The 22,940-nt window shown below is 36.4% G+C and overlaps 1 protein-coding gene across 4 annotated transcripts in view; it reads right to left on the minus strand.

The window, feature by feature from the left end:
- Nucleotides 1-22,940, minus strand: part of TTLL15 (tubulin tyrosine ligase-like 15) — a 45,874-nt gene that overhangs the window by 2,966 nt on the left and 19,968 nt on the right. For all 4 annotated transcript variants that reach the window (XM_081730036.1, XM_081730033.1, XM_081730035.1 and 1 more), the window contains exons 2-9: nt 20,543-20,617; nt 17,243-17,476; nt 15,798-15,953; nt 12,094-12,213; nt 10,064-10,293; nt 7,354-7,517; nt 3,700-3,875; nt 1,476-1,606 (exon numbers count right to left, since the gene is read on the minus strand). In XM_081730036.1, coding sequence (XP_081586162.1) covers nt 1,476-1,606; nt 3,700-3,875; nt 7,354-7,517; nt 10,064-10,293; nt 12,094-12,213; nt 15,798-15,953; nt 17,243-17,476; nt 20,543-20,602 — 1,271 coding nt within the window. In that variant the 5' untranslated portion in view covers nt 20,603-20,617. The remainder of the gene's footprint in view (nt 1-1,475; nt 1,607-3,699; nt 3,876-7,353; nt 7,518-10,063; nt 10,294-12,093; nt 12,214-15,797; nt 15,954-17,242; nt 17,477-20,542; nt 20,618-22,940) is intronic.

Here is a 22,940-nt window from a genome sequence, read left to right on the forward strand (position 1 = left end):
TGTTATGAATAATGATAATAATAATAATAATAATAATAATAATAATAATAATAATAATAATAATAATAACCACTTTCTGTACTTTACAATTTCAGAATTTAATAACACTTGACCTATACTTACGATTTTTCTATGAAGCATTTACAGAACGAATGAATATTCTTGAACTACATTTTAAATGATTTACCACTAAAATGTTACTGTGAAAATAAACGTGAAACCAGAGATAACTATGTAAGTGTTACACTTATAATTCACAATTATAGAATGACAATAGATATAGGGTGTTACAAAAATTTGTCTTAATCTTTTGGGAAGGGATTCTTCACATCAAAGTAAGAAAAAAAGATCATATGGACTTGTGGTCGGAAGTGGATAGTTTCGGAGTTACAGGATGCCGAAAAAGTAAAAAATGAACTTTAAAGATCTATAATTCCACTACTATAGGAAAAATCGTAGTCGCGTCAAGAGATCACTGAGGAACTCGTATGTGAACTATCCAAATATCCATCTTTCAGAACCTAAAGTACTTCCACAATCATTTTTAGAGCGAAGTGAGATGGATTCTTGATCACTCTCCACCTACCTCTCTAAAAATTGGTGCAAGTACTGGAGCATTCTTAAACATGAACATTTGGACAGTGTACATACCAATTCCTCAGTGATATCTTGACCCGACTACGACAGATCCCATAGTAGTGGAGCTAGAACTTTTTAAGTTCACTTGTTTTACGTTTTCGGCACCCTGTAACTCTGAAACTATCCACTTTTGAGCACAGGTCCATATAAACTTTTTTTCTTATTTTGATGTGACGAATCTGATCCCAAAATACTGTGACATATTTTTTTAACACCCTGTATATTGGATATATGATTACACAATGGCTTTTTTCCCGTCCAATATTTGTATCTAACATCAGAATTTAAAGAATGCCTTCATGGCAAGACATCACTGAAGGATCCAAACTCAGGGGAGGGGGCCGCGGTGGCTCAGTGGCAGAGCGTTCACCTCTGGTGCTTGGGGTCCCGGGTTCGATCCCAGCCCCCGCCAAGTGAACTTTGTGGTGGACAAACACCGTGTGCGTGGGTTTTCTCGGGGTTCTCCCGTTTCCTCCCACTTTCTTCATTCCACCATTTCATTCATTACTCATCATCACCGTCTCCTTTAGCCTAACCGGCATAACCGTGGGACGTAAAACTCAAAGATTTCATTTCATTTTCATTTCCAAACTCAGGGGATAATTTTGCAAATCGGAAGGAGGCGGAGTACGAAGACACTTTCACTGTCATTGCCGATGTGACTTCTTTGTTATAAAACTCTAGATCCGCCGCTAATTCCGAGATTTTATGAGTGAACCTGGATTTTCATTATGCGATACGAATACGAATCCACCATAGATTGGACCTGAATTTTCCTCACCAGAAGTAAGAACGAAAACTAATACACAGACACTAAATTTAGTAACACAAATTACCTTGGTAATAAGTTCTCACTACGAAGTCTTCGACCAACACCAACGAGACTTAATAAATTAAATATTACTTGTTCATAAAGCAATTTGTTTGGCGGAAAATGACCAGATGACAAGTTAGGAGACATATTCGCCTGAAAGAAGAGAAATAACACAATATAACGTTTCGATTCCTTGCCAAAATCACATACAAATGTGTGCACTGCGAAGAAACATCACTCTGTTAAGACTATAAAGGAAAATATGAATAAAAATAAAATTTACATATACTAAAAGCAAGATATATATATATATATATATATATATATATATATATATATCTTGAAAGTTTGAAGTTTATGGAAAAAAAGAACAATTACAATAAACGTTATATATATATATATATATATATATATATATATATATATAAAAGTTGTTTCAAAACAACATCCATCATCATCCATCATTTCGGAGTTAGAGGTTGAAAACATGAAGAAAAAAAATGAAATTTAAAGGTCCATAGCCCCAATACTATGGGACCTACCGTAGTCAGATCAGAATTTCACTTAGGAACTAGTATAGTTCCTATCCAAATATTCATTTTCAGAATCCTGCAGTACTTTCGCAACAATTTTTATAGAGTATTTCAAGTTATATGCCCGTAGCCAATTACCTCTATAAAAATTGTTGCGTGAGTATCTTAGGATTCTGAAGCATGTATTTTTTGGATAGCGCACATATTAGTCCCTAAGTGAAGTCCTGACCCGACTACGATAGGTCGCATAGTATTGGAGCTATGGACCTTTACAGTTCATTTTTTCATGTTTTCGGCAGCCTATAACTCCAAAATGAAGTATTTGTGTACCCAGGTTGGTCTACACTTTCTGTCTTATATTGGTGTAAGGAATCACCTCCCAAACGTTGTCGGTGTTGCTTTGAAACACCCTGTATATAAATTTAGAGAGAATGTAATTAAATATTAGAATAACAGTATAACAATATGAAAATATTTTTGCAAAATACAGAGGGAAAGAGACATTTAACATTCTGAGACATTTACATTAGGTTTATTAGGTTTCTCCCCCTCCCCTCTTTCACACACACAAAAGAGTTGGAACACAATCACAGCTTTCCTAAAACAAACACTACATAAAGCTTCCTCGTATTTATCGTTAGCGTCATCGTCTTTAGTGCGAGACTGGGGTTCGATATCAAGTAGGAACTCGTGTAGTTTGGAATTTCACGTAAAGCTACATATAAGCAACGTCCCCATGCCGTAAGCGTCGGTGGACCACCGATGGACAACTAGCGACATCTCACCAAAAATTGGCGGCCCCGCAGCGACGAAACGCCAATCAACCACAAAATTATTCGCACAAAATATGTTAAATCGCCTACATGCGTGATTTATTTACATTAAGGTAAGTCTAAAAAGCACTATTAAAAAAAAAAAAAAAGATAATTACTAGGTGCGTGTTCTTTTGACTTCGCCACGGAGGCGATGCAGAAGACCTGGCTTGTAGAGAGAGAAGTCGTTGAGATCTTTTTAATTTTGGTAATACGAGTGCTCCTTTAACCGTGTATATTACCGTTTGGGATCAGATAAAATACATTCGCCATGTTATTTTATAACAAAATAAACGCGCCTATTTACTTTATTTCATAGTTCTCTCATATTTACTTTCTAATGATCGGTGACAGTTGCCATGTAAATTCATACAATTATACACACTCATCTCAAGATTTTTCACTTCATGATGTAGAGGCAGGGGTTACTCTTGACCCCCGGAGCTCACTTTAGGAACAATTCGTCAGGAAAACATAATATATAACAATAACCGCATGCACATGACTGGCAATAGTTCGTGTTGGTCCCTTCGCGATGAATCGAAACAGCGCGGACCTAAAAGAAGTCCTCGCTGCTACGCGGTGGCAACTTCAACACCCCGACTCTAGTTAATCTGTTTCGACTCGACGAAACTCTACCGCCAGTGGCACACTAGCGGCAATCCTTCAACTCGTCGCTATATGGACGATCGACATTTACTGACAAGTGGATCACTACGTGTTGGCGACGTTTACGGCATGCAGGTACTACGTAACCTCAAAATAAGCGTTAACTACAAATAATGACATGAATTCAGAAGTTCCTTTTGGATTATCCCGACACATAATTTTTACGCTACAGTTTTATCAATTTCAAATAAATTCAAAGCAAAAAGTAAATAATAAAAAACCTATATCTTACCTCCATGATATAAACATTAAGATCTTCATCAATGACTAAATCAAATCGCACCATTTCAAAGAAGTTTCTGGTTGATTTATACGACGACGATGCTTCGATTAAAGCTGCCTCTTTACTTAAGTAGACGCTTCGAATTGCTTCTTCACATTGCTCCCACACTTTGGAAGGATCCTTTCCTTCAATAATAATAGTTGATATTAGAGGCATCAAAGAAAGAAAAAGAAATACAAAAAGACAAAAAAAGACCTTTAAAAAGAACCTAACAGGGTAATCAATAATCAAACACATTTACCGAAGAATTCTACTCTACAATAGCTAAAACAAAAAATACAGAACAAGCATCACGGAATAAATAAAAACAAAACTGGATTTAAACTTTTTAATAATCAATAATTCGAACTCAATGCTCTGCTCCATTCAAATTGAGTTTTTTCTTCTTTCACTTATCTTAAACCACACCAACAGACAAAAGGAGCAGATGGAGAAAAGCCTTCCACTATAAAGGTAGTGTAAAAGGAAAACAAGGACATCCGTCGTTTCACAGGTACTTTATTCGAGAATACCTGATTACTTGTACTCTGCCAAATACTACTACATATTTCTTATCCGCCTCTATATTTTTTACCCTCCTTTTTCTCTGTGTTGCTACTCCGAGAGTAAACGCGTATTCTGATCAGTCATGGGCAAGTTATGACTGCTATAGAGATGGAACCTATTCTTCGGACACTGAATTCCTAGGGTCTCAAAAATAACCGGGATTTCCTGAGGAAAAGCATCTACTTCATTTCAAATACAACCTTAAGTACTCTTCATTAGTATTACGGGACTTGTTCAAGCTTTCGTTACATTGTTGGAAGCACCTTGCAAATTCGGCCTCTTTGATACCTGCTAGCGCCGCTGAGATATTGTGTTTGACTTCATCGGTATCGCCGAAACGCTTGCCTTTTGCAACCTGACAAAGTTTTTTTTGGACGATGCGAGCCAAGTGACTTCTACTGACTTTCCTGATTACTTTTTGGATCGCCCATAGCACCACGACTCACCGCCTGTGATTTTGTTGAAAAACTCGTCTGTGACTGCGTCCTTCATTGCACGACAGGCTTCCACGAGACGGCTCTTTGCTCTTCGGTGAGAAGTCTGGGCACAAACTTAGCAGCTACTCGTTGCATTCTCAAATTGTCGTGCGAAATGCGCTGAATGGAGCTTCAGGATAACCCGGATGTCTTCGAGTTGCTCGATTGTTCTGTGTCGATCTTCCCTCATGAGATCACGGATGTTGGAGATGATGTCCTCGGTTCGCGCACCTGAAGGACGACTGGAACAGGGCTGATCTTCAATGGTCATCCCCCCCCCCCTTTAAAGCGCGCAAACCACTCGTACACTTGCGTTTTACTGAGAGTATGTTCTGTATAAGCTGTTTATATCATCACAAGTTTCTACTGCGTTCTTGCCGTTACAAAAAAAAAAAAAAAAAAAAAAAATTCATAGCCGCACGTTGTTCGTGTGAATCGTGTCACAAGTGCACTACAGACACACACACACACACACACACAGAACTGCCAAAGAAACCACACTCATTGTTGGTTGACTCCACTTGGCATACTAACTCAGAAGGGTCCTCCCACAGCGCCCTAGCGGCGCAACCTCGTACTACACGTACAAGATGCACAGGAGTACGATTCCAGTCATTTTGGATTTCCCCCTCGTATATGTCTCTTCTGTCTGGAAAAATATTTAAAATATTCATTTTTCCCCGTGTATGTGTATGTTATATTATGTAAATACCCGACACAGACATGAACAGATTTAGACTTTAACTTTCAGCTCAAAAACGACGTAAACTGCACAATAAAGACGATTCGCGTTACACTGTAACCAGTTGTTGTGCTCAAAGATCGGTCAGAGTTCCTGGAAAGTCGAGCTATACAATTGAGTGTTAAAATGTTAAAAACGGAGCAAGAGTGTTATTTGACTGAACATGTGTTTCGTGCAGATGAGAAGTACAGAGAACATGTGAAATAGTATTCACTGAACAGTATCAGAAGCGATCTAAAACTATTAAAGTACTAAGGGACATTATCACATATTACGTACATACTTTATCGATTACCAACCTTTGCTTCGAATGTTTGCAAAAATATGTAGGAGGATTAGCCTGTGCCTTCAAGCTAAAATAAATCATTTCCAACATTTAATATAGTGAATTGTTTCTATATACCTCTTTGCTATAATCAAGTACGGAGAGATTTTAAACGCACTATACTGTTTCTCGCAATCTATTACCAATTTTCACTATCAGGATCAATGTTCAAAGTAGAAATCGTACATTTCCACCGACACAGACAATACGGCTTCAATATAGGGATAAGGACAAAAAAACTTAGTTTTGGGACGGTGAATCAATATCGCAAGACACATTCCTTGTTACTTCTTACAGTTTTTACTCTGTAGTGTTCAACGTTGAAATCGGAAATCATCAATTTCTATCACTTTCAGTTTGAACAGATGGTTAAGGAAGGAGATGAAATTGATCTTGGCACGCTGAATCGATTCCATAAAATTCGTTTCTCGATATTTCTTACCGCTTTTGCTCTGATACCTGGACATAGCCGTCCTATAAGACTTCCCATAACAAACGGACATAGCCGTTCTATAAGACTTCCCGTGACAGGCGAACATAGCCGTTTTATAATTTTTTCTATGACAGACGCACATAGCTGCTCTATAATTCTTCCCATGACAGACGGACATAGCCGTTCTATAAGTCTTCCCATTACAGACGGACATAGCAGTTCTATAATTCTTCCCATGACAGACGGACATAGCCGTTCTATAAGTCTTCCCATTACAGACGGACATAGCAGTTCTATAATTCTTCCCATGACAGACGGACATAGCCGTTCTATAAGTCTTCCCATTACAGACGGACATAGCAGTTCTATAATTCTTCCCATGACAGACGGACATAGCCGTTCTATAAGTCTTCCCATTACAGACGGACATAGCAGTTCTATAAGTCTTCCCATTACAGACGGACATAGCAGTTCTATAATTCTTCCCATGACAGACGGACATAGCCGTTCTATAAGTCTTCCCATTACAGACGGACATAGCAGTTCTATAATTCTTCCCATGACAGATGAACATAGCTGTTCTATAAGTCTTCCCATTACAGACGGACATAGCCGTTCTATAAGTTTTCCCATTACAGAGGGACATAGTAGTTCTATAATTCTTCCCATGACAGATGAACATAGCTGTTCTATAAGTCTTCCCATTACAGACGGACATAGCAGTTCTATAAGTCTTCCAATGACAGACGAACATAGCCGTTCTATAAGTGTTCCCATTACAGACGGACATAGAAGTTTTATAATTCTCCTAATGACAGACGCGCAAAGCTGTTTTATAAGATTTCCCATACTTATGCAAAGGGAAATTTGGAAAACTAATAATAATTCATATGTTTCTGAAGTACCTTGCTATACTTTCAATATAAATTCTTAAGAGCAACAGTAATCGAGGAAGCAGTTTACTCCCCATTACTATTCAGACAAGAGTTGATACAAGATATCCGTACAACTAATTTGGTGAATAGAGATCACAGTGTACCACCACCTCAGATACCCTGCAACCGAGGGAAAAGAAATTTACCTTTAGATCTCACATACGCATTGAAAGATTCCTTCATGCTGAACTGCAAATCCACGTAGTATTTCTTCAAGGACGGAACATTCCAAATTGGGAGATAGTCGTCCCCCACTACATATTTATCTAAATTGTCAGGGTCAAAAGGATGATATTTTTCTGGACAAAACCTAAGAAATATTAAAATTCAAACAGAAATGTCACTATTAAGTTATTGATGCACATAAACATAAGGTCACAAAATTTACCGTATTAACGAATGATTAAAACAAGCTTGCCGCTTTCATATCTTTACAATTTGACATATGCAATGTAATAGTATATTCATTATTAACACATTCAAAATTTACAATAGGATATTCATTACGATTCCGTAGTTTGTTTACAAACCAAGGTTATTCTATAAAGAATAGTTCTTTATATATTACTAAGAGCAAATTCTATTGCTAGTAATAGAGCTACAGTGGCTCAGTGGTATGGTGCTCATCTCTGGTGTGAGGGGTCCCTTTGTTCGAACCCAGGTCAAGTGACATTATGGCGGATAACATCAGGTTTATATTTTTCTTGAGGTTCTCCCACATTTTCATTCCACCAATTTCTTACATAATTATTCATTTTCATTGATTAATCGGTTCCTTTAGCCTGCAGGGCATAATTGCGGGACGTAAAACTAAAAGAACTGAAATACTTCCATCTTTTTATCGACAGTATTCACAAACTTTAATAAACAACGTAGTGAACATACAAAGTTGGCAACATCTATTTAATTACAAGTAAATTTCATTTCAAAGCGTGAAACTACGGAAGACCTACAAAGTGTGCGAATTCAATAGTCAAACTTCAAGTATTACATCTATAACAATTTGAATAGAGGAATAAGATCAAAGATAAAACCTGTTCCTCAGATGCTGGATCCATTTCAAAAAGTTATTACTCGCTATTTCTTACTGCTTTGCTACTGCAAGATCTATGCTTTGCAGATCTTACTCTATTTCTGAGCTGCAACAGGCAGGACCTCTTGTATTCTACCGAACACACTGCACTGTTATTCTACCGAATATAACTGTATAGTTAGTATAGTATAGCTAGCTGATATAAATGGGTTTTGTGCAGAGAGTAGATGTCGTAGCAATTCGTTTGTCAAGGAAATTTCTTCGGATTCTGGATTCTTACATTAGTACTTACGATAACCTAGTTATAAGTGCCCCCCTCACTAATAAAACCGAAGTCTAAGGGAAATAATATAAAGCGAACTCAGTTTCTTAACACATCCGTGTCATGGAAACAAAGATAGCTGCAATGCAGTGAAGCAAATGCACCCAGGCCTGTAATTAGGTAAGTGCTATTCTGTGCTCGAGCACAGAGCGGCAGAATTTAGGGAGTGACATTTTTTTTTTTTTTTTTTTTGATTCACAATAAAGTAATATTTAAAACTAGCAACTCCCAGAGTCCTGCGCGAGAAAATATGTTAAATGTGTTTAATTAGCTTTAATTACAGTAGTTATTAATTAGCTAGCATATCTGATTAGTTTTAAAAAGTCATCCTCTCTCACCCCCAACCTAAGGGTTGAGAATGAAGTTCAAGATCGTGAAAACTGATACCATGAAAGGTTCGTTTCTCTACAATTTCATGTTTCTATCTATTATGGTTTTCGAGTTGGAAGCCGCTACAAACACAGACAGCTTATTGTCTTAATAATATAGATGCTATTAAATCATTACAGACAATGAATAATGTAAACAATTATTTTTCTTATGAGTTATCACCAATAATTATTGGTGTCTCACAGTCACGTCCATCAATGGATGTCAGCCAATCCCAGCTTCAAAATCATGCCGCCACTAGATCTCTAGTAGACTCTCTCTCTCTCTCTCTCTCTCTCTCTCTATCTATCTATCTCTCGCTCTCTGGACTCGGGTGTCCCTTCCCTTCCACTTCCTGTGGATCGGTATCGGTGACAGCTTTTTCCTTGTTTGAGACATAAGTTTGTGCGGGAGCGGCAAATTATTCAGAGCACAGGGGCGCACAATATATAAATACGAGCCTGAATGCACCATATATTGAATCATATTTCAACGGATCATTGGTTTCAACTTATTTAACCCTACCATTTTTTTAAAAAGTGAAAATTCTTTTATATGTACGACTCCTTTAATGGGGATATTCCTGACATCTGTACACGGTTTTGGAAACTAAACACAGTTTCTGGTCACATCTGATCCGATGGGAGAACAACATGTATTTTTTTTCTTTTTTTTTTTTAGAAATTTCTAACAAAACAAATTCCCAACGATGTTTGAATTATTCGCATGGGACACATGTATCCCGTTGGTAGTCAGAGGGTTAATTTCTCTAGTGCTTATATAACCGAGCTAAAATGGATTGTGCGTTACTTTTTTAATTTACCTTTGTATATTACAAAGAAATTCACACCCACCTGAAAGTTACGTTCAACATTACCGAAAACCACCTGCTTTCATAAAGAGTAACTGATCTGCATGGTTCTCTTTCAATATCCAAAAAATTAATTTTGCATTTGCTTATTTCCAAATTCACATGTATATATTCTTACCATATCGTTTCCAAGTATTTCATTTCTTTCTCAGAATCACACAAGCATTCCATTTTCGTCTTTATCGTGTGCAAGAAACATTAAATAGTTTTACAAAAATTACTTATAATTGCATTAACATTTCATTAAGAAACATAAATTACCTGAACAAGACGTCCGAATCGTAAATATACACACGAAGTGGATCTATTGACGTCAGTATAGTGTAAATTCCTATATCGAATTTATATCCGTCCACTAAGAACGGATTACTGATATATTCCTGAATAAAGCTTCCATCTGATTCAAGGTCTAAATCACCCACTTTATGAATATGAATTCCTCGATGACTATTACTCTTCTGAACAAACATTTTACCTGGGTTCAGTCGTGCCTGAAAAAGAAGATACTTTAGTTCACAGACGGAAATATGGGTAATATGCTATCCCGAACTTGCAACAATCTAAAAAAAGGAATACATAATTCAATAATAGTATAATCTCATATATGTATTAAGCAAGCGTAGAACCTTTGCGATCCACAGATCGTAAGTTCGAATCCCCTGGTCGTATATTCTGACAGTTTTTCCTGTCAGTTCATAAGGTCAATGCTGACATGGTACTTATAAATAAAGGAAGGCAGGTTCTTGCCGGCTCTCTTCGCTACTCTCCAGTTTATATTTTGAATATTTCCAGTATAAAATAGCCGTATGGATGTATCTTAAAACTTCTTTTATAAATAACTTATACGTGAATGTCATTCTAATCATTTCCAGTACATATATTGCTTACGCATTAAACTCTACAATGAGGAACCTGCGGGTTAACACAACATGCTACTACTGATCACACCAGCTTCTGTATGTGCCAAAATCATGGAATTATGGAGTCTTCTTTTCACAACGCCCGTAGCCATATTGGCCTGTTGCCGAATGCGACGTGTACTACAATAAGTAGTGTGACAGTCACAGTTAAGTGCATGAATGTCATCGTTAGGAGGATGTGTTAAAAGCCAAACAATAGATAAATCTGCTACTTAGCGGCGTACTTCTTTTGAAAAAAATATACAGTACATAAATACACAAAAATCTATCAGAAAAAAAAGAACTTTATCGACTGATACATATCTCATCTTCAGACAATATTATAAACTTACACAAAACTAACCATAATTTTCAGTTATATCTTATTACCCATACTGTTAGTGTTGTTATGTTATCTTGTTAGTGTTATAATATAAAGGTTGATGAAGGTATGCGTCAGGATCTATTTCATCATAATAGATGGCTTTGTTATAGTACAGCACAACTTTTTAGGATTACGAAGGAAAAAGATAAAAGAATAAAGAAAAAAAAAAACGTTTTCTTCTATAGTATCCAAAACTATGTGAGGTCTATTATATATGTGTCATATTTGGACACTTTTTCCGTTGAACAGTAATATTAACGTAGAATTTATTTACAATATTATACATGTACCAGTAAGTATTACTTTTCCCATTACCAGTCGGCAGCCAATGTCCATTCTATTCTTTTTATATATTTATCCTCGATAATTTGGTAATTTATTGGCCAATTCTAGCACAGTTTCCTCCTCATATTGAAAAAAATGAGGACGAGATGGCTCAAGCGCTCACCTTTGGAGCGTGGGGTTCATTCCTAGTTCTCGTACAGTAGGCTTGGTGGTGGACGAGCACTATGTGCGTCGGTTTTCTCGGGATTCTCCCTTTCTCTTCTCGTACCAGAGGTGATCATTGTACCACTAAATACCGTGACTCTCTTTCAAAGAATAGGGCCGCGGGGGCTGTGGTAGAGCGTTCATCTCTGGTGCACGGGGTCCTGAGTTCAAACCCTGCTCCCACCAAGTGAACTTAGTGGTGGACAAACACCGTGTGCGTGGGTTTTCTAGGGTTCTCCCGTTTCCTCCCACTTTCTTCATTCTACCATTTCATTCATTACTCATCATCACCGTCTCCTTTAGCCTATCCGGCATAACCGTGGGACGTAAAACTCAAAAAAAAAAAAAAAATCATTTCATTTTCTCTTTCAAAGAAAACTGTAGTCCAGTAGACCAGTTCAGTCCGAAGTTCTTGACGAAAGAGACATGTATGAGAGGAAGCACTTTGGCTCTCGAGTGTACAGCAACATACATACATAAAATCTGAAATCAATATTTACGAAAACGGAACTACTTACATATTTCAGTAATTCCTCCTTGTCTTCAGGAATTTTAAAGGCCCTCGGTATATGCGTTGAGAGTGAAGTAGCTAGGCTTACTTTATTTGTAACGTAACCAGATCCTGGAAAGTGATTCACCTACAAAAGTAATATTATTAGTTAAGTGTCTACGAAGTCATATTGCCGAAACACTACACAAATCAAACAAAATTGAATAAGACACTAGGAGAAACTAATCCGGCCAAGTAAGTATGTGGTGGACAATCATCGTGTTCATGGGTTTTTTCGGGGTACTCCCGATTCCTTCCACTTTCTCATTCCGCCTATTCTTCTATCATCATTCACCTGCTTCAATCATCCTTAGCCTAAAGAGCATACGCGTGGGACGTTAAACTGAAAGATTTCATTTCATTTTTAAAAGATACTAAATAATTATTCGTTTCCTAGTTTTCCTTTGACATTATGATACCTACCACCTTATAAAGTGACGGGTAATGAAATTTCCAATGAAACCACTATTTCGTTTGAAAAAGAATCGATAATTAGATTTTTCCACATTTACTGAAAAATTTTCTTTCCTTCTGATTCATGAGACACTGCATACTACTCTTAGTTGCTAAACTGCTAACGTTTTTTGCCATTGTTGCAGTAAATTGGTTTCGATTCGCTGTGAAACCACACACTTTTCGGATCTATCTTTAAACTGTAGATCTAATAAAGTGACATCGTAACAGTTCAGAAAATTTTCATGACTACTGTTCACACAAGGTGTCTTCTTGTAAGAATTTGATACTAATTTTGCAGGGTACTTTTAATACTGATACTATGTGTATAATTGGTAAATGTGTATTTGTGGTCAATTTCATAGGGAAAGAATTATAAATACGAAAATTAGAATAAGTAAAATAACATGTTGCTAAATGGACAACAACGTTTTATTTTCGTTCTATTGTTCTTATTTACTGCTCTTTTGACATGAAATTTGCCACATACATGTCTTTGCTGATTATACACATACTAACATTATAAGAAACACCGGCCAAACTCGTTATCAAATTATATTCCTACAACAACATATTTATAGACATGCGGCAATAATTTTGGACATGAGTGTACATTTTACAGAACTTATACATGTAAATCGCTTTATTGTGTTCGTTGATTTTACATTCCGGACTGACACATTTGCGGTTCACAACTCCCTTGTGACTAAATTGTTGAAACCTCCGATACGGAAGATCCAGGTTTCATCCCCGAACAGAGTGAGTACCTATGCTTCAGGTAAGTTAAAACGTAGTTTCACGTATACATACCGGGTTTGTGAAAAGAACGGGGCCATACGCCAACTCCTTATAAGTACAGATATGGAAAAATAACATCAGAGGAAAGTTTTTGAAAATAGGTGGCTTTCAATTTGAAATGGTGAAAGTTTCCAATCGCACCTTCCGTTTGGACCCACGCTGGTTAAGGCGCCCAATGTTAATTGAAAAAACAACATTGCCACTTCAGCAGATTGTTCTCTTGGGCTCTTACCATATTAAAAAAAAGCATTGTTGAGAAACTGATTCGAAGTGTTCTAGGTTCTTTCACACAACAATGCACGTTCTCCGTTTAATCTACGTTCCGTTCGAACGCCTGCTGGACTGAAAACGTTGCTTATACATATTCTGCTGCACTGAAAACGTTGCTTTTGAATTTCCTGCTGAACTGGAAACGTTGCTATTGCATCTCCTGCTGGACTGGAAACGTTGCTTTTGCAACTCTGCTGGACTGGAAACGTTGCTTTTGTATCTCCTGCTCGACTGGAAGCGTTCCTTTTGTATCTCCTTCCTGCTGGACTAAAAATGTCCGTTTTGCATCACTTGTTGGACTGAAAACGTTCGTATCTTCTCCCGGACTGAAAATGTTGCCTTTACATCTCCTGTTGAACTGAAAACGTTGCTTTTGCATCTCCTGTTGAACTGAAAACGTTGCTTTTGCATTTCCTGGCTGGACCGAAAACGTTCCTTTTCATCTCCTGCTGGACTGGAAACGTTGCTTTTGCATCTCCTGCTAACTCCTGGACTGAAAACGTTGGTTTTACATCTCCTTCTGGACTGAAAACGTTCCTTTTTATCTCCTGCTGGACTGAAAATGTTGCTTCTGCATCTCATGGTGGACTGAAAACTTTGCTTTTACATCTCCTTCTGGATTGGGAACGTTCCTTTTGCATCTCCTGCTGACTAAAAACGTTGTTTTTACATCTCCTGCTGCACTGGAAACGTTGCTTTTGCATCTCCTGCTGAACTGAAAACGCTGCTTCTGCATCTCATGCTGGACTGAAAACTTTTTTGCATCTCCTGCTGAACTGAAAACGCTGCTTCTGCATCTCATGCTGGACTGAAAACTTTTTTGCATCTCCTGCTGGATTGAAAACGTTTTTGCATTTCGTGCTGGACTGAAAACGTTTTCGCAACTCCTACTGGACTAGAAACGTTGTTTTTGCATCTAACATAGGGCGCGGTATCACTGTGGAGTTCAAACAGCTGAAACGATTCAAAAATTCCATTTTTTATAGAAAAGCACCTATTTCCAATCCTCTCTTTCATTTTTTCATTTCTAGCGGGAGCTCATGTGGTTGGGATCCCACGTTAAGCTGTAGGTCCACGCCTCATATAGCCTCGCTTCTAAAAAGGACGTCCAACTCAAATCACACACATCTTTCATGTTTTTGTCTCTTTACTCATAACAGATTTGGCATATTGATCCGGACTTTTGATACACCAACATATATAATGGGTATTAGAAGTAGCTTAATGTTCCTGTTACCACTCAGGATACACCGGGGATTGTCCACTGGGCTCTACCGCCCCCAAACTATCTAATTCGACATTTCTACACTATCTTAAGAAAACTATGGTTGCTTTAGGAGAGAAATGGTTGATAAACCTTAAAAAAATTGATCTTATACTTCATCTGTATTCTTTCTCTTATGAAGGGACCGCGATGGCTCAGTGGTAGAGCGTTCACCTCTGGTGTGTGGAGTCCCTGGTTCGACCCCAGGTCGTGCCAACTGAGCTTTATGGTGGACAAACAACATGTGTGTGGGTTTTCTCGGGGTTTTCAGGTTTCCTTCCACTTTCTTCATTCCACCATTTTATACATTTCCCATCATTACCGTTTTCCTTAGAATCGGTGCATAATCGCAGGACGTTAACCTAACATTTCATTTTATTTCATTTCATTTTTTCTTACTCTTATATAAACAATCTAGTTCTATATTTTTTTTCTGAAAATATAGGTGGAATTATTTTATATTTAATTATCCTCTTTTCGGGTGCAGAATAATACCCGTTCAATATTCCACAGACGTAGTGGCTTGTAGTATTGGTTTTGTTCCAACTGGGTGTGCACCTGCTAAGTGGAAACATGGACGTTTAACTTCAAATGTATTTATATTTCTTTTTTTGAATAAATAAAATAAATATGAAGGGCATTAACTTTGCAAAATGGAAAGAAATCTGAAATAAAAGGAACACCAATCATTCTAGTTTTGGATCTAATCTACAACTAAGCAAAAATAAAAAATGTGACAACAGCAAAAATATTATATTAATAACTTGTGTTACTGTTACATATATTACCGAAACCGTAACAAGTTATTAATATAATAACATTTTTGCTTTGATCACATTTTAGAGCTTTACTTAAAGGGCACGACTTTATGTTTTTAAATCCCTTACCTTCTGATGGGGCTTCAAATTTTTCATAGTAGCCTGTAGTCGTCGAAAGGGATAATCGTGAGCCCACATAACATCCCATTCTGAATTATTTGTGCCACGTATGAACCCCAGTCGTTCAAACACAGCAAACACATGTTTCAGATAGCCTGAGTCAACCTGAAAATTGGAAAATAAAAGTTGTTATCGTAAGTACCAACATAGTCCTTTGTAGAACAAAAATTAGGTTTCTAATATTACAAGTAAGTTATGGGTTCCTCTTATATTTTATATTTTCTTATACGATCAAAGTTCAGTGAAAATGTAAATATCACGATTATACAGGGTGGCCCAAAAGTAGGTATACAGACCAGCATCGATCAAGTATGACATTTTAATGTATTAAGATAACGAATGTATTTGCTTTGGTTTGTTCCGAGCTTAAGGTATAAGTGGAAATAAATTAAGAGCAAATAAGGAAGAAACTATCTGTGTGGATAACAATAAATAAATGATATAAAATGTCATGACCGATCAGTACGGGACTGTATACCTATTTTTAGGCCACCCTGTACAAATACGAAGCCACTTTTGAAAGTAAGTACATTCAAAAATATTTCCGCATCGGCGCTGTGTTTGCGATTCTGAGCATGTGCAATGACTTCCGTCATCCATTAGCAAGGAGAGAGGACAGTAACGGTGTGTTCGCTTGTTGTTGAGAGTGTACGAAAATGTTTTAAGACTATCGAACAGCCCGCCTACTGTGAGGCGAGGTTTGTGATTCGTTTCTTGAATGCAAGAAATATCACAGCAGCAAACATTTACGTCAAATGTGGAAAGAACAGGAATGGATCAGGAAGTTCAACGAAGGTCATGATGGTGTATATAATGAGCTGCGGAATGTCGATCGTGTATGATCACGGATGATTTGATATGCGCGGTCCACGAAAAAATATAGTAAAGTTGCTTTCTTCCCATTTTTCACACTATTCACTGTCAATCCTTTACAAAATTGTAGTAGAACACTTAGGATTTCGGAAATTGTGAGCATGATGGTGCACCCCCTTCCCCCAAAGAAAAAATCTTGCTGAACACAAGGACCGGCGGCATCCTTCTATAACACAGGAATTCGCTGGCGGCTGATTTGTACGGTACCAACCCTGTGTTCACAGGACAGTTCTCAGCAAAAAGACAAACGTTACTGTATTTTGCTGACCACACAGGCATTTTTACAACAGAAGTTGGAAAGGTGAAGAAATGAAGAAAATATTGGTGAATTTAATTTAGAAAATACAGCTTATGCCCGGTAACTTAATTCAAATTTAATTAACTTAAATTACCGGGATGGGCTTACGCCCCCTCTTGCTCTCTCACCCTTGCGGACGTCCATATATGAGAAACGACCATACAAGAGTTTGTCATATTGTGGAATACATAAGAAATTGACAAAATCACCACGCTCAACTCACCCTTTTGCCATCTGGAAGAAAAACTAGTTTCTTCTGCATTTCCTGTAGTTTAGCTGTTTTTCCTAATCCCTCTTGACGGGAGAGATACTCTTTCTGCATGTGATGAAACTCATAGATGTTTATCAGTGTTAGAATAATCCCAACTAATAATACCACTATAACTAATACTGTTGTATTTACTCCTCTAAAGGTGTTCTTCCAAGCACCAGAGGGTGTAACATCCTTGTAGGAATCCTAGAGCAAACGGAAACAATGGTTATATAAAAGATCAATTGCTTTAATAACACTAACATTTTTCTTTCTGCTGGAAATTAGCTCAATTTATAAACACAAGGAAAAATACCCCCCAAAAAGTTAGAAATAGTCTGATGAGCCCTTGTACAATGTTTCAATCAGTAACCATATTAGAAACAACTAAATACTTAAACCACTAAACGAAATAAACAAGTACGATCAATAGAATAATGCATGAAGCCTGTTATTATAAATATCCAAGACTTTCGTCTTTTTCCTTATCGTTTTGTGCTTGTGCGGATTTTCCGAAATCCACTTCCACGTTAAACGCCTTTATTTTATGCAGCATCCAGTGGCGGGTGTAGAAGGTAATAAAAACTGAAGGATTGGCAGCCAGAATCCAGACTAGGATAGGTATATCATGAGCTTACGGTAAACTTTGAAAAATAGGTAAATAACAGCTTCAATTTTTTCTGTCACTCAAAAAACTGGGAGCGGTGGTCTAGGTCCCGGGCTAGATCTGCCGAAAAGTAGTTTTCTTTCTATTCTCTCCGCAAAAATTATTCTCAAATCTTCATAATAAAAATCATACGACTTCTCCTGAATTTTGCATATAGGAAAATGAAGTTACTGACGAACTTGATTAAGCTGCATTTTTTAAAGAAGTAAAATGTAAAAGACCCGTACGTCTCTTTTTATGTATTAATTTTATTGTTATTATTACTATTATTAACAACAACAACAACTACTACTACTACTTGTCCGGTGGGAACACTCGGTTGGTGTTACAGTTTTTTCAGGCCAACCATCTTGAGTAAGGTTTTTCTTGTATTCACATCAGACAAATGCCGGAATGGTACTTAATATAATGGCCCCAGGCTGCTTCCTTCCTTCCCTCTTACCGGATAGTGTGCTTGCCGAGGGACGTTATCCGTCATATACATGACAGGCTAAATGGCCATTGGTGCTGACAGCCCAGAAATCTAATCCTAATCCTCCTCTTTGAAAATGCTACAATCACCTTTAGGAGGGAACGAAGAATTTCTTGATAACATAGATAGCAAACAGGATTAATTTTTTAAATAATAAGATGCTTTTAATTTTTTCGCAAGAATGCAAAAGGTTACAAAACTTCAACTATGTGCTGCAAATTACAAACTGCTTACTAATTATACTGATGAAAGGAAGTGTTGAAACGTCTTACCATTCATCGCTCTGTGATTGATTGGCAGATAAAGTTTCGAATAGTTTTGATCCCATCTTTCTTAGTAGTCGTCTTAAATTTTCACCAATATAACATTTATTAACTTCAGACGTCGTAAATTGACAATAGAGAGAAAGAAACATCAGAATTAAGACGATTGTAAGATTGTTTATCAAGCTGCCTTCAGAAGATCAGGCGCATGCTGAGGTGGTAAGCAAACAACTTTCATGCAATGCCAGATTATATGTATTATATAATATATTAACTATACTAGATATTAAGTAACACGTCATTATTATTAATAATAATAATCATTATTGCATTATGTCATTTACCTATAGATTTCTTTGATATTCCAGTGCATATTGGGATTCAGCTGTACCTGGAATTATGTTGATAAATATATAAATAAACAAATAATCTACTGAGCTTCTTCCGATTTCCATATTACATTTTTCTTTTCCCTCTCTGTTCTCTTCTCTTTCTTCTAGTCCTATTCTTTCCCAATCTATTTTATGTCCTGTTTCTTTAATGTGCTCATATACTGCATTGTTCTCTCTTCTTAATTCTACACAGTCTTTTATGTTATCTTATTCTTTTTTCTAATTTCTTTCCTGTTTTTCTATGTATTTCATATTAGATTATTTACAGCTGATTCTTTATACCACTCCTTCCTCTTCTGTTTTTCTCTCATTTTATTTTCTCTTCCCTCCTCTTTAACTTAGCAACCTCTACGGAACCTCTGTATTGGTTTTCCTCCTGTTTTTATCCTCGCGAACAAAGCTCCAGGGCTTTTTAGGACCAAAAGCTCAAGTGCTGAGCCAGCAGTTTAAACCTCCGTAGCTTGGCCCCTAATTAACCTAGAGAGACGATTTAGGTGTCTATCTCTTCAGGAAGGATGGAACTTTCCAACGGTGTGCATTTCATCTACATTGGGGGTCCAGCAGCAGAAGGGTACGGGGGAAAGTTGGATGTTTCTAGTTCCCCCTCCCTCCAGCATTTGGGGGCGGGAACTCCTCCAAAGGAGCTACAAGCATAAAAAGTGGTACCAATAAAGATAAATGAACATACTAACTAGTGATACTCTGTGTACATGAGAACTTTTTTCTTGCGTACGACAAATAACAGTATTACCATAGCCCCAAAAACTTTTTTTTTTTTTAACGGATTGGGCACGGGGAGCACAAAAGTTAGCTCGTTGGAATCTGTGTTCCATAAGCTTTACAATGAGATATCCTTAATGTCCCTGTGACAATTAGAAGGAGTACTAGGGTCGCCAACGTAAAGGTCTATGATTTTCTTGAAATCCCTGTCGATCCTGAAAGCTTGGGAGAGCCGAAAGTTAGGAAGTAGAAGCTTCTTTAGGAATCACAATTACAAGTAAAATAAAATTAAGAACTTAAAATGCTATAATGAGCATCTTTTAGTTCATACCTAGGTTTAAAAAAATAAAAAGAAAAGTTACATAAAACTTATATAATATTAAAACACCATGCAGCTGATGAAGAATAGTTCTTATTCAACAGAATTTTACCATACGCACTAAATGTGTATTATTATTATTATTATTATTATTATTATTATTATTATTATTATTATTATTAGTAGTAGTAGTAGTAGTAGTAGTAGTAGTAGTAGTAGTAGTAGTAGTAGTAGTAGTAGTAGTAGAAGAAGAAGAAGAAGAAGAAGATGTTTTTTTCATTTTTAATTTATTTTATTTATTTTTCTTTTTGTTCAATAGCCGAAACGTGTCATATTTGTCTTATATGTTTTAAAAGAGACTCTCGTGCATTACGACAGGTCACAAAGAATTCTCCATATTACATCTGAAAATTCATATAATCAGTACGTAAGTCTCTTACCTGCACTGGCAAATACGATGAATCAGCTCCTTGTTTGCGATTGACAATCAACCTCTGCATCTTTTAATACATATTCTACGAATAAAATGGACACAATTAAAATTTTTGGAGCACTTACAAGTCATATATTAATTACAAACCAATCAACACATGCTTTCGCTAATAATATGCTAAAACCTATTGTATTCCACACTGTACTCTGATTTCTTTATTTATTAATGGTGAATTTCGGCACTGATCTGAATCGAGTACAAAATACAGATTTAAAAACACCCTAATCAACAAACTCCATGGTTCTAGATAATCACAATAACATTTAAAACACAGTTTCTGACCAGAACAAATGAATTATATTAATAACTATAGTTTTTTTTATTTTTTTAAATTTTATTATTATTATTATTATTATTTTACAGTTTCAAGGACCTAACGTCTACTTCATCAGACATTTAGAAAAGACAGATGACAGCAAATTTTATATCTTCCTCAGCGGTTAGTTGGCATATTCATTTATATAATTTTAATTGTTTTTTAGGGACAGATTAAAACAACATAAAGATGATGTTCGAATGAAAAGAGAAAATAACGCTATTTACAAACATGTAAAAGAAACGGGACATAGGATAGATTGGGAAGGGGTTAGAGGTTTAGAAAGAGAAAAAAGAAAGATTATTAGGAAGTGGAAGGAAGCGAGAAAAATAAAGAAAGAACAAGAGGAGAACTTAATGAACTGGACAAGTGGTATAAATATACACGAGCAATGGGAGAAATTATTAGAAGTTATAGAAAAGTAAAAAGAAAAGTACATAAACGATATTAGTCCAAATTTCTGTTATATTATTTTAAATAAAGATCAGTATAATTATAAAATTGCATTGACAATTAACATGTATTAACAATGTATTTATATGATATTGTTACATATTACAAATTTAAATTTATATATAAAAACAACAATTAAAATTATATAAATGAATATGCTTTTACAAAAAAAAAAAAAATAAATAAATAAAAAAATGTAAAAATAAAAATAAAAATTTAAAATAATGATGATGATACTGATATTGTGTTTCTGTATGATGTTCCCTTTCCTCGAGACTATGGCTGCGTGAATGTGTCACCGACTGCCGAACGCGAACCCACCGGGCCCAGACGGGTAAGCTATCAACACTCACTGACCCATCCACTACACCAATCATCTCCGGAAAATAGAACTCAAGTTGACCCTAAATATAAAGGTTTCTAAGCCTCCTTCATTCTCACTCGCAGCCCAGTATCCCGATCCGCAGTTCATAGCCTGCATCCCATCGCGAGATAAGGTTACAAACCACAATCCGACAGAACAAGACACTGACCCAAGAGTGAAACTGACGGTGAGTGCTTCGAAAATCTAAATGTGTGTGTTTACTAACCCAGATAAAAAATAAAAAAATATCTCAAATTGGATCTAAACCGCGCAACGGAATGGAATTTCGAAAAAGAAAACTAAATGCCAAAAATGAATTTTGCTGATATTATTAACGAAGTGAAATTTCCTGGCAGGTCTGTGATTCCAACCCCGGTCACACTAAGTGAAAACGATTCTGTACACTTTCAAGACGCTATGATTTACTTTCATTACACTGTTCACGTACTGCTTTAAACACTCTACTTTCTGAGTACCAACAATACTATTAAAGTTACTATACTACATCGTTTTAAAATAATTAGCTTTGCACTGGACAATGAAAGATTTTGTTTCGACTCGCACGCTTTATTTACACTAACTTTCTGTATGATAAGAGATAACAGGAGAATACATTTTTTAAAAAAAATAGTCGTAAAGGTTGGAAATTGAGGAAAATTCTTGACATAGCTGAATGGGTAAGTTTATCATTGCATTACATACTCTCTTCACATATCATGAACAATTCTACATACGTTTGGTTTAGTCAAAAAAAAAAAAAAAAAATTTTTTTTGAAAATAAGGACATTTACTACAAAATCACGTAAGCCTTGCACTACACATGTGCTACTCATTACGGCTGTGTGCTACATACTTTACTTTCTTTTCTTAGTATTTTCTATTTTAGATACCGTTGTGGAGGTAGGGTCAGCGCGGAGGATTTATACCAACAAGGTGACCTCCCTTGTATGAGCTCAGACCTCATCCACTTTGATTCCACAACAAAACATTTCTTTTGAGACAATACATACACTAAATAAATCCATGAAAAGAAAGTACACTTAACCTAGTCCCTAGCCTAACTATCTAACTTAACCTAAAACATATAAAAATCACTTTATTCAACAGATTAATAATATAGCACACACCCCGCCATTCTACCGAGGACGTATGGGACGTCGACCATTCAGCTTTAATTTTGTATATTGAAAAAAAAAAATCTTAAACTATGTG

This window comes from Thermobia domestica, chromosome 11, assembly GCF_964235325.1.
Source record: "Thermobia domestica chromosome 11, izTheDome1.hap1.1, whole genome shotgun sequence".
Lineage (NCBI taxonomy): Eukaryota > Metazoa > Arthropoda > Insecta > Zygentoma > Lepismatidae > Thermobia > Thermobia domestica.